We start from the raw sequence: 12,684 nt of genomic DNA on the forward strand, positions 1-12,684 counted from the left end.
TGAGATGAAACTAGCACACAGGTTATACCATGAAAGACCTAATTAACGACGCCCCCATTCAGCAGGAAGCAGTTTGGAGAGAAAAAACTGCGCCCATGTTCCCAAATATGGTTTATAAAACGTTCTTTTACATTTAAAGGGGGATATGATATAGATATGAATAATTTGCATTAGTATAGATTTTGCTTTATTGATAGATTTAAGGTCAATTTTGTTATATGTATATGTATTTCTGATATTGATTAAGGTATTGTGATTATGTAGTTCATTATTAAAATGTAATGTATAATTAGGAAATATAGGTTGTTGATGGATAATCATAAATAATAGTCAAGTTTGTAGTCATGTTAGTTAATATTTTCTAGATGTGCATAGATATATTTTAGATAGACAGATAGACATTCTTCATGTCTTTCAAAGATTACAAAATAGGACATTTAATGTTTTAATAACTGAGGACTTTTCATGACAATGAGACACTCTGCTCCTGGCAGCACCAATCTACTTCAAGAGGAAGATGAGCATCGAAGAGGCTCGTTATGGAGTTTGATAGCCATTTGGGCAAGAAACTGCTCTTGCCTGGACTATTGCATAAACTGGACACAGAGAACCCGCAGAGAGAGGACTACTGAACTTGCCTAAGGTGAGATGATCTTTCGGGGTTCCTGATTCATGAAGGAGTCTGCGAGACATTCTGCAGGACACAACAGATAGTGACTGAACTGACTTTGAATCTTCCTGCTTTATGGAAATGTCTGCTGGATACCATGGGCCTGAAGGCTGAAGATGGATGCCCCAACGGTACAGAGGAACTTTGGGTGACTGTCCAGGCAGCGAGTTGTCTCTGTCATTTCTAGAGTTTTAAAAGTTACTTTTTTCTTGTTTGCTTAGGTAGTATTATATCTTTCTGGAGTCTTTGATGGAGTTAAGAATAGTTAGTTATAGTTATAGTTTTCCTTAGTTATGATAAAGATTATTGTAACTTTTACTTGATAACTGTTTCGTTATATGTAATTTTGGTATGTTAAAGTTAAAGCCTTCCTTTTTTTTTTTGTTTAAACAGAAAAAGGGGAAATGATGGAGGAAGGTCATTGGCTAATAAAGGAACTGCCTTGGCCCATTTTATTGGTTAGGACATAGGTAGGTGGAGTAAACAGAACAGAATGCCAGGAGGAAGAGGAAGTGAGCTCAGACTCCACAGCTCTCTTCTCCGGAGCAGACGCCTCAGAGAGAGACACCATGCCTCGCTCCCAGGCAGACTCACGCGATGAAGCAAGCCTCCAGGTTAGACATCCTGAATCTTTCCCGGTAAGACCGGTGCTCACAGATTATTAGAGATGGGTTGATCGGGATATCAGAATTAGCCAGTAAGGGCTAGAGCTAAAGGGCCAAGCAGTGATTAAAAGAATACAGTGTCTGTGTAATTATTTCGGGGCAAAAGCTAGCCGAACAGGCGGCTGGGGTGTTGGGGACGCAGCCCCGCCGCTCTTATTACTACAGATGCCGACATCCAGTCCCCAAGTGAGCGTACACATACACACACACACACACACACACACACACACACACACACACACACACACACACACTTTAAGTGTGTTTTTGGATAGCATTAAAAAACTCTTGTTCTGGGCTGGAGAGATGGCTCAGAGGTTAAGAGCACTGACTGCTCTTCCAGAGGTCCTCAGTTCAAGTCCCAGCAATCACACGGTGGCTCACAACCATCTATGAGATCTGGTGCCCTCTTCTGGCCTGCACGTGTACATGCAGGCAGACCACTGTATATATAATAAAATCCTTTAAAAAATTTCTTGCTCCTCATTTTGTTTAATGCCAAATTTTAAAACCAATTCCTAACTACCTTATTTTTGTAACAATTTTCTATTTATACACTGACTTGTTTTTGTTGTGACCTTAAATAGTTCTGAGAAAGAATTCTTTTAGCTATAATTAAGGAGTAGGGAAAAACATAATTTACAGTAAGAAAGCATCTGAATACTTAGAGAATTTGTTTAAGGGGAAGTCACTGACTGTAGGATGCTTCTGAACTACTTCAGGAGAAAAAGACAACATTTATGAATTCTTTACCAAGTAGAACACGAATAAAAGACAGATAAATTATGTGAAAACAGTCTCTTTTTGTTATTCCCTATCAGAGAATAAAAGAGATTAAAATCATACCTTGCACAAAATCTCAATTACAGTAGGCACAGCATTCCTTAACTTCATGGCTGCCACAAACTCAAATATTTTTAGTAATATTTTCAGAGCAGGCTGAATAAAAGAAACAAACAAGAACAGCACTTACTCTCACGTCTTTCAAAGGCCTTAAATTTCTCAAATTCATTTATGCTGAAAAATGTGTTCTTTGGGGAGTATATGATAGGCAGAAATCTAAGTGCTAACTTGACACCCACAATGAGGAGACCAGCAGGGTGTTGCTCGAGTGTCTCAGGGCACTCACCAGCATTTTAGCCATGATGCTCAGCTTTACTACCTCAAAGACCTCTTTCAGTAAGTGATGCTCGAGCAAAGAAATCAGAAGGTCATTCAGCACTTGTAAACTGAAGTGGATCCCTGGGGGAAACTTTCTGTAGTACTCCAGAAATATGTGCGCTGAAAGCGGAAAAAAAAAAAAGTCATTGTGGATCTTAAGGCAGCCATATTGCTGAATGCAGATGGACCTCCTGTAAAGATATTATATAAACTCATTCCTTGGAAGGGACCAAAAATGTCAGAAATAATTGATAAAAATGAAAGCAAAACGTCAAAATGGCAGCAACATCAGAAGCCAAGCATGCTCAGTCTGCAGTGTGAAGGCCACAGTGGTCCTGACCCCTCATCCTCAGGGCCTCGCTCCCACAGGGCTGAGACCACATGGCCTGGAGATGCACAGTAACTTGGTGATGGTGAGGACTCTGAGACACAGTACTTATTCTTACGGTCTTAACTTTACCAGCATATTGACCTGGAATATTTTTTATTTTAGTTTATCATTGTAGACTAAGAAATCTCCTTTAATAAAGTAACATCCAATTCCTTATTTTATTTTCTGTACAACACTTACCTATTTTCACTTTTTCCATTATTTTACTAAAATTAGCTGAGATCATCTTATCCATTCCAAAATTTCCTAGTCCAAATATGCACATTTTGGCTAAAATTGCCTTAGCAAAAATCACTTTTAGTTTTGTGTTATTTCAACCACAAATATTCATTTACTGTCTGAATTACCCAACATTGCTTGGGAAAGACATAGATAATGAAAAGTTCAGTGAAACTGAAAAGTTAATGGTCAGCAGGTTTATTTATCTCTGTAGCCCTGGCTGTCCTGGAACGTGTTCTGTAGACCAGGCTGGCCTCAAACATGCAGAGGCCTGCCTCTGCCTCCCGAGTGCTGGGATTAAAGGTGTGTGTGCCCAAGGCCCATTCCATTTATTCTTAATTATGTACACATGCATGTGTCTGTGTGGGTTTGTGCATATGAGAGAAGTACCTGAGGAGGCCACAAGAGGGCACTGGATCGCCAGGAGCTGGAGTTACAGGCAGTTATCACCGCCCAGCCTGAGTGCTGGGAACCCAACTCTGGTCCATCGCAACACACACAGATACACACACACAGAGAGAGAGACAAACAGACACACCCCAAACTAAGTAAGATGCTTTTCTCATGGCCACTGATGCTTACGCGGTCTCATGTATGGGGAGTTTCCCACAGTTTCCATCCAGGTACCTTTTTTTCCCCCACAGGCCTGAGAATGGGCTCTAAAACTTGGAAACTCGTCTACACTTAATCTCATCTAATTTCTCCTTGGCCGTCACAGCCCCTGCATCACAAGTGCATTCCCTAGTAGGGTCCTACTGCCTCTGACTCACCCTGGATGTCTCCAGAGGAGTGAGACGGAAGCTGATGAATGTGGAGTGTAATGCTGCTACTACCACCCTGTGTGGCTTTGGTGGCTGTCAGGGAACACTATATAAACTTGGCTCTTATCCTCTCAGGGTTCATAATCCAGCATGGTGCCAGCAGCCGTGAGGCACGGCACGGGCTGGCATTAGACAGAGCGGCACAAACTTGATAGGATGCTGCCCTGGCAATGAGGGGAATGTGGAAAAGGGATGAGGGAGGACTCATCTTTCATACTTAGTCTGAAAATAAACTTTAAGTTTATTTTTTAATTAAAAAATGTGTGTCTGTGCATGATGCACATGTGGGGGCGAGTGTGGGGGCAGAGGACAACTCTGAGTTCTTGGCTCTATCCTTCCACATCGAGGCAGATACAGGGCTCAAACTCAGGCTGACAGGCTTTACAGCAAGCACATTTACCTTTCTGAACTAATTTTAACACTTGGAGATACAACAGCACATGTGTGAAGCCACTCACAGGAATTTGTGATTATCACTCAGTTATTCCATACCTGCTCGCTGTAGCAAACACTTCTCATTGAGATTTATGTACTTCTTAAACACATCTGTGCAGATCTAAAAAAAAGGCATAAAATATTAAATCACCTTTATATGTTTTACAAGAAAACAAAAAGTTATGAGCTTAGAGTTGATAATAAAAATTGCTGTTTGTGTTAATTCACAGGCTTGAAATGTATACTCAACTGGTCCTTCTGCCTCCACCTCCCAAGTTCTGGAATTTTAGGTGTGTACCACCAAAGCTGCTAGGCCACCATGACTGTGATGGCACCAAGAACTGGCAGGAGTGGACCAACCAGAACTCCCTGACACCGCTGAGTGCGACCTGGGAGAGCCACTCCACAACGTGTTCCACATGCAATCCTGGGGCCGGTAAGACACGGAAAGAGTGCCGAGAGTCACTGCTGTGTTATCCAAACAGGCAAACAAGGCAAATGTCCACCAACCTTAATGTTCACTGATGAAGTTAATTTTGATAAACTTGTACGACAGAATACTAACTATTACACAGTAAGGAGAAAGAAACGCTAACAACTAGATGTCAAAAATACTGAGCCAGAGTGGGCAAGCCAGGCGCTATGGTACGCACTTTTAGTCAGGGTTACTTGGGAGACTGAGGCAGCAGGAATTTGAGATCAGCCTGAGAAACACAGCAAGACTCTGTATAGACTCACACACACAATTCACATAAAGCTTCACCTTTTCGTCTCCCTGCTCAGGCACATGGACAAACTTGCACTGTGCTCGCTCACAGCCACGCAATGTATTGAAGTGGAATCTGCAGTATCTGTGGGGTATCACTAACCCTAAGGGCTTCTGAAACACCTACAAGATCAGAAAAAAACTTCCAAGTTAATCATAAAACATAGTCGTGAGGACACATCTGAGTATTCCAATGCTTGAATATAAAAACTAGTTCAGAATTATTTACCTGTGACTTTTATTAATTTCTCATACAAAAGATTCTGACTGTTTTCTTTTGTTTTTTTTTCCCTTGAGACAGGGTTTCGCTATGTAGCCTTGGCTGGCCTGGAACTCACAGAGATCTTCCTGCCTCTGCCTCCAGAGTGCCAGGATTAAAGTTATGCACCATTATGCCTGGCTTGCTTTGCATTTTTAAGACTTGTTTTTAGGACAGTTTTAGGCTCACAGAAAACTGACTAGGAATCACAGAAATATTCTGTGCATTCCCTGTACACACAGTCACCTGTAAAAGCGTACATAGGGCTCATCTCTCTCATGCTCTTGTCTCCTCTTTCACAAAAAGCTAGCTACACCAAGAACACACTGCATCTCAGACATATTTATCAGAAACAAAACTCTCCTCAGTTCCTCTGATTAACAAGAGAAGAGAAATGAAAAGCTGAACTTTATACAGCAGCTGATGGTCCCTCCTTCTCCCAGCTTTCAGTTTCAAAGGCTCCTTTCTTCCACCTCAAACCTGTTACTGGTGGACATCTTCTACGCCAGTACTCATTTCTACCTAATCCCCACCCAAAATCTGTGTTTTCAAGTATTTAAAAAGGGACTGGATCGCCGGGCAATGGTGGCGCACGTCTTTAATCCCAGCACTCGGGAGGCAGAGACAGGCGGATCTCTGTGAGTTCGAGACCATCCTGGTCTACAGAGCTAGTTCCAGGACAGGCTCCAAAGCCACAGAGAAACCCTGTCTTGAAAAACTAAAAAAAAAAAAAAAAAGGGACTGGAACCTTCCAGTTATATTTCCCTAAGTATGGGTTATAATTTACAAGATTATTTTTTTCAGGAGGGGGAACTTACCCCCATATTTTTTTCTCTTTTAAATATTTCACAAGTTTCAGGGTTCTGCAGCTGTAAGACAGGTCTTCCTGGAAATCTGAAATCTAGAAGTAAAGAGAATCACAAACAGGCACATGGACACGGACTTCTGGACAGTGGCGTCACTCCTGACTGCAGGAGTTTCACTCTGCTATACTCTTAAAATTAAAAAAGAATAATTTTATTTCATGTGTCTGTGCAACATCTGCAATGTCTGTTGCCCTAGGAGGTCAAAAGAGGGTACTTGTGGTGGTTTGAATACATACTAGGAAATTGTTTGGGTCTCTGAAAGATTCATAGCCTGAACTCCTAATCCTCAATGAAGCCAGGGGCCCTATTAGCATAAATACTCTTTATACACTCAGAGAAAGAGATACACGAACTTTTGAGACATAAACAGGATCCTTAGAAACCCAACCTGCTAGCATTCCACAACCATCAGAAAGAATCTCTATTTAGCTCCCCTAGTCTGCGGTTCTTTGTTAAATCACTCTCCACTGATCAGCACAGCAGACAGTGTACTCTTTAATGGTGTTTTCTAAAACTTTAGTTTCAATGTTTTTAATTGTGTGCAATGTATGTGTCTGCATGTGGGTATCTATATGAGTGTGTTGCCTTGGATACTCTGGAGCTGGAGCTACAGATGGTTGTGTGCTGCTCGTCATGGGTGCTGGGAACTGAACTCTGGTCCTCTGAAAGAACAGTAAGTGATCTTAAAGATGGAGCCATCTCTCTAGGCCTAATGGTGTCTTTTAAAACAAGAACTAGGACATTTAAAAACATTCTTTTCTAAAGACAACATATATATGTGTGTGTGTATACCTCTGCATGTTCAAGGTGGCCTGAGTTGACATCAGGTATCTTCTTTTATCAGTCTCTACCACATTTTTCTTTGTTGCTGATTTTTGAGCCACCATTTTAGTATGTATCCCTTGATGGCCTAGAACTCAGTCTGTAGACCAGGCTGACCTAAGACTCACAGAGCTCAGCCTGCCTCTCCATCTGGAGTGCTGGAACTACCATGCCCAGCTTCTACTTCGTTTTTGGTTTTTCTTGTAATTTTATGTATATGAATGTTTTGGCTGAAAGTCTGTGTGTGTGCCATTTGTGTGCCTGATGTCCGAGAAAGTCAGAAGAAGGCTTCAGGTCCTCAGGAACTGGGGATACAGATGGTTGTGAACAACCATGTGGATGCCGAGAATGGAACCCAGGTCTTCTGCAAGAGCAACAAGTATTTTAATTGCTGAGCCATCTCTCCAGTCCTCCACTCATGTTTTGGAGACAGGGTCTCTCACTGAACCTGAAGCTCACTGTTGCAGCAAGACTGAGCAGCCAGTGAACCCCTGGGATCCACCCTACTCCTCTCCCCCAGCACTGGGTTTATAGATGTGCACCTTCATACCCAAGTTCTACATGGGTGCTAGGAATCTGAATTTTCAGGTCCTCATATTTTTTGTTTGTTTGTTTTGTTTTTTTGAGCCACGGTCTTTCTATTATCCAGTTCTGGCTATTTTGGAACTTGCTATGTAGACCAAGCTGGATCAAGCTAGACCAGGATCACAGAGATCCATTTGCCTCTGCCTCCCAAGTGCTGCAATTAAAAGCATGTGCCACCATATCTGGCCTTACATTTGTGAAGCAAGCATATGCCCAATGAGCCATCTCCTTAACACAAATATTTTTTCAATTGTTTATACTTTACCTCTGTAGCATCTGTATATAATCTGGAGCAGGCTGAAGATATGCTGCCTATCACTTTATAGCAATCTATATTATGAAAGTTAGAAGGCTCTGAAATAAAATGCACAGCTGCTGAGGGCTGGCTGCAATGGCCTACAACACCAGGTGGGATGAAGGGAATACTAGGAAGGTTCAGAAGGAGGAGATGTGTGCTGTACAAAGTAACTTAAGCTTCCAAACTCATTCTTCAAAAGAGCTCATTTTGTTTAGAGAATTAAGAGAATTGTGAATTATCAAAAATAACGCAAATCCTAAACATATACAAGTATAATTAAGTATGAATATTTTAGGTTTTTCACACAGTACCACTGTCACATAAATACAGATGTTTTTATTTCAGTAGCAATGACTTCTGTGAAATTCCTATATTATTTCGCGCTGACAAGATCTTAATGAGAGAAGAGGTATTACCATTCATCCAGGGTGCAGGCACTGCATCTTCCTGATGACTGCTTAGATTCAAAGGAAGCACTGATGAGCAGAGAGGTTTGGGGCCCAGGATTGCTAACTGACCTTCATTAACCACAACTTCTGCACCTTTGGAATCTTTGCTGTATGAACAGAAAAACTGTATCAGAATGTCAGCTTATTTATAAAATATTAGAGCAACGAGAATCAAGAAAGCAGAACTGTAACCTAATACTATGCATGTGCCATGTACTAATCTATAATCTATATATTGTGATTTTACAATATTTCCAATGGAATGCTCCTGTCCTCTCCGAATTTTATTTTACTTAACTTATGATGGCGACACATACGCACAGTGAGTGTGTGGCAGGCAGAGGATAGCTCTGTGAGGCTGGGTCTTCCCTTATGCCTTCACATGGATTCTGGACACTAACCTCAGGTTGTCAGGTTTGTACAGCAAGCACTTTTACCTGCTGAGCCATCTTGCTAGCCCAAGGTCCCGTCTTCTTCATAGAAGACCAATATGTGTTAAATGGTTAAATTCGGGACAGGAATAATGGATTATGGATTGAATATGAAATGATCTCCATGGGTCCATGTGTTTGAATGAATCTACAAAACCTTTAGGAGGCAGGGGCCAGGAGGAGAAATGAGTGGCTATGGTGCAGGCCTTGAGGGCCACCTGGCCTGTGCTCTCAGCTTCCTGATCCACTGGGATGTGACAAGTTCCTGCCGTCATCTAATTCCCATCAACTGTAACATGTTTTCTCTGCCACGAAACACCTCTCAGACCATGAGCCAAAGCAAATCCTTTTCCCTTAAGTTGCTTCTGACAGACATTTTGTCAGAGTAACAAATACAATGAGTACAGGGTGTTGTAGTTAAGACCACAGCAATCCCAGTGCAGGAGGGAGGTAGCAGGAAGATCATGAGTTTGAGAACAGTCTGGGCTACAAGCAAAATCTTGTCTCAAAAGCAAAAACAAAAATTCGATCCCCCCAAAATACACACAAAAACAACTCTAGCAAACCCCAAAGCTGCAACCACCACTACCACCACCACCACCACCACCACAACAACAACAACAACAACAAAACAGCTTTTTGACATGGAACATCACTACCCTGTCCTTGAACTCCCCCATCTCAGCTTCCCGAGAGTGGGAACTACAGGAATTCACCACTGAGGACAGAGTGCAGCCAGTGCTTCATAGCAGAAAACCCTTATCCACTTCGCAGTTCAGTAACCCAGGAAAGGCCATGATGCTAACATACTAACGGAAAACTCCAAGAACAATTTCTAACTTTAAACTTCATCCTGTTCTGTAGGTTAGGAAGGCATCTGGCTATCCTGCTTCACACTGCATGGCATGTGAACGATCCTCCTGCTAGTATATCCAAGCACTGGTCAGTCATTTATCCATGCTGGTACAGTCAACTGTCTTTGTACTACACCGCTGGTACTCAAGGAACAAGAGCCCAGCAGCAACAGCCTAACCCTGCACTACTCTGCGCACTGTGGTTTTACTTCATCTCCTCCTGGAGGCAGTTTGTCTTCTTGCATCATCGTGAGATGTGACAGAACAAGTCACACAGCATAGCGCTAAAATAATTCTATTACTGTTGATCTCTTACTGTACTTAAGTTATAGGGTGTATGTATAGGAGAAAGCACACCATGCCATAGGGTTTGGTACTATATGAAGTTCCAGACATCTACAGGGTCTTGGAACTATCTTCTGTGGATAACGAGGAGCTACTATATAAGTTCTTCTGGATAAGTATACAACAAACTTATACATGTCTGAGAGTTTCCCTGGACATATCCATAAAAATATTACCAGGTTGATGATATAAACAACTTTAACTGCTCTTCAGTATGTAATATTATGAATTAACAAATTTCATTAAAATTTTAGTCTGGAAGTTGCTTATATAGAAAAATAATACAGGGTAGTGGTGCCGCACACCTTTAATCCCAGCACTTGGGAGGTAGAGGCAGGAGGATCTCTGTGAGTCTGAGGCCAGCCTGGTCTACTTCTATGGGACAATTTTCTTTTATCCTGTTACTTGTATTATTTTTAATAAAACGCTGATTGGCCAGTAGTCAGGCAGGAAGTATAGGCAGGGCGACCAGGCAGAAAGTAGAGGTGGGGCAACAAGAATTCTGGGAAGAAGGAAGTTTGAGTCCCCAGTCGTGACCAAGCCGCAGAGGAAGCAAGATGTGACTGCCTCGCCGAAAAAGGTACCAAGCCATGTGGCTAACATAGACAAGAATTATGGGCTAATATAAGTAATAAGAGTTAATAAGAAGCCTGAGATACTGGACCAATCAGTTTACAATTAATGCAGACCTCTGTGTGATTTCTTTGGGACTTAACAGCTGCAGGATTGATTGGACAGAAAACCTCGGTCAATAGTCTACAAGAGGTAGTTCCAGGACAGGCTCCAAAACTACAGAGAAACCCTGTCTCAAAAAACCCCAATATCTATATATAACTTGAGGATGCCTAAAAGGTACAAATTAATTGACTTTTTCAGAGAAAGGAGCCAATATTTAGATGCTATCATCTTTTAACCTTAATAACAATTTTAATAAGCTTTTTCACTGGATTTAAGGGGGAATTGTCGCAGAACAGAAAAACCAGTAAAAACCAGGGAATTATAGTTATAACAGCTGAAATTTAGTAGCATTAAGAGAATTTAAAAATTTAAAAAGATAATTACTTTTCTCCTTGATTTGGGATATCACTGATACATGTAATCAAAAGCAGACAGAAGCAGCCGCAGACAGATAGCATGGATGATGACTGCTGGAGCCTCCCTACTGCCGACTGCAGTGACACCGCCTCAGTGCTGAAGATCTGCAAGGCCACTGTGGCGGTTTGGGTGAAAACGGCCCTATAGGCTCACAGGGAAGGCACTATTGGGAGGTGTGGCCATATTGGAGCAAGTGTGTCACTGGAGGTGGGCTTTGAGGTTTCAGAAACACCACATCTGCCTGTGCACTGCCATGCTTCCCACCACAGTGATAATGTTCTAAACCTCTGAACTGTAAATCAGCACAGTTAAATGTTTTCCTTTATAAAAAGTACCATGGTCTGCTGGGTGGTGGTGGCACACGCCTTTAATCTCAACACTTGGGAGGTAGGGGATTTCTGTGAGTTCAAGGCCAGCCTGGCTTACAGAGTGAGTTTCAGGACAGCCAGGGCTGCACAGTGAAACCCTGTCTTGAGACACCCCCACCCCCAAATGGTCATAGTGTCTCTTCACAGCATTGCAACTTTAACCAAGACAGCCCTAAAGCACGCTGGGCATCCATGGAGTCAGCACTCCTGTTCTGTCCTCTGCTACAGGAGTTGTCAACCTTAGGCTTCCATCAGGGTGAATTCTTATTGAGCACAGACTGAGTTCCTGGTTCAGCAGGTCTGGGTTCTCATATGCGACTGCTGCTCTGAAGATCCTCATATGCACATCCTAGCCTGAACACAAATGACGTTTATGACTTGAGTGTGCCTTGCTACAGTGGCTAAATGAGGCTGGAATATAGTGGTATGTTATTTGTATTTTAATAAATAAATCTTGCCTGAAGACCAGAGGCAAAGCTAAAGCCATTAGAAAAGTCTTACCTTTACCAAGGCAGGGCGACTGCAAACTAAACAGCCTAAACCTTTCTCTCCTCCCATTTTATATTCCCTCTAGTTAATCCTCTGAGATTAAAGGCATGTGACTCCCTAGCACTGAGATTAAAGGTGTGAGCCACCACCACCTGGATTTATTTCTGCATTGATTTTGTGTATCTCAAGGTGGCTTTGAATTCACAGAGATCCATCTGCCTCTGTCTCCCAAATCCTAGGATTAAAGATGTGTGTCACCATTACCTGACCTCTAGTGTTGTGAAGAGACACACGACCATGGCAACTCTTACAAAGGAAACTTTTAATTGGGGTGGATCACTTACAGTTTCAGAAGTTTGGTCCATCATTATCATCATAATGTCATTATCATCATGACAGGGAGCATGATGTCATGTTGTCAACTGACAGTGACACTGAGGGAAGTGTAAGCAAAAGAGACCTCAAAGCCCGCCCCCACAGTGACACACTTCCTCCAACAAGGCAACACCTCCTAATAGTGCCACTCCCTTTAGGGGCCATTGATGCGGGAGTGTCATATATCAATCTGTTGATTTTGTTGGTTAAGCAATAAAGAAACTGCTTGGTCCTCATAGGTTAAAGCATAGGTGGGAGGAGTAAACAGAACAGAAGGCTGGGAGAAAGAAGCTGAGTCAGTGAGTTGCCATGATTCTCCC

The 12,684-nt window shown here is 42.2% G+C and overlaps 1 protein-coding gene across 2 annotated transcripts in view; it reads right to left on the reverse strand.

Annotated features, from left to right (window-relative positions):
• Topaz1 (testis and ovary specific TOPAZ 1) overlaps nt 1–12,684 on the reverse strand; it is an 85,783-nt gene that overhangs the window by 47,434 nt on the left and 25,665 nt on the right. For both annotated transcript variants that reach the window (XM_075964061.1, XM_075964062.1), the window contains exons 6-11: nt 8,375–8,514; nt 6,206–6,288; nt 5,126–5,251; nt 4,420–4,483; nt 2,465–2,616; nt 2,182–2,274 (exon numbers count right to left, since the gene is read on the reverse strand). In XM_075964061.1, coding sequence (XP_075820176.1) covers nt 2,182–2,274; nt 2,465–2,616; nt 4,420–4,483; nt 5,126–5,251; nt 6,206–6,288; nt 8,375–8,514 — 658 coding nt within the window. The remainder of the gene's footprint in view (nt 1–2,181; nt 2,275–2,464; nt 2,617–4,419; nt 4,484–5,125; nt 5,252–6,205; nt 6,289–8,374; nt 8,515–12,684) is intronic.

This window comes from Microtus pennsylvanicus, chromosome 3, assembly GCF_037038515.1.
Source record: "Microtus pennsylvanicus isolate mMicPen1 chromosome 3, mMicPen1.hap1, whole genome shotgun sequence".
Lineage (NCBI taxonomy): Eukaryota > Metazoa > Chordata > Mammalia > Rodentia > Cricetidae > Microtus > Microtus pennsylvanicus.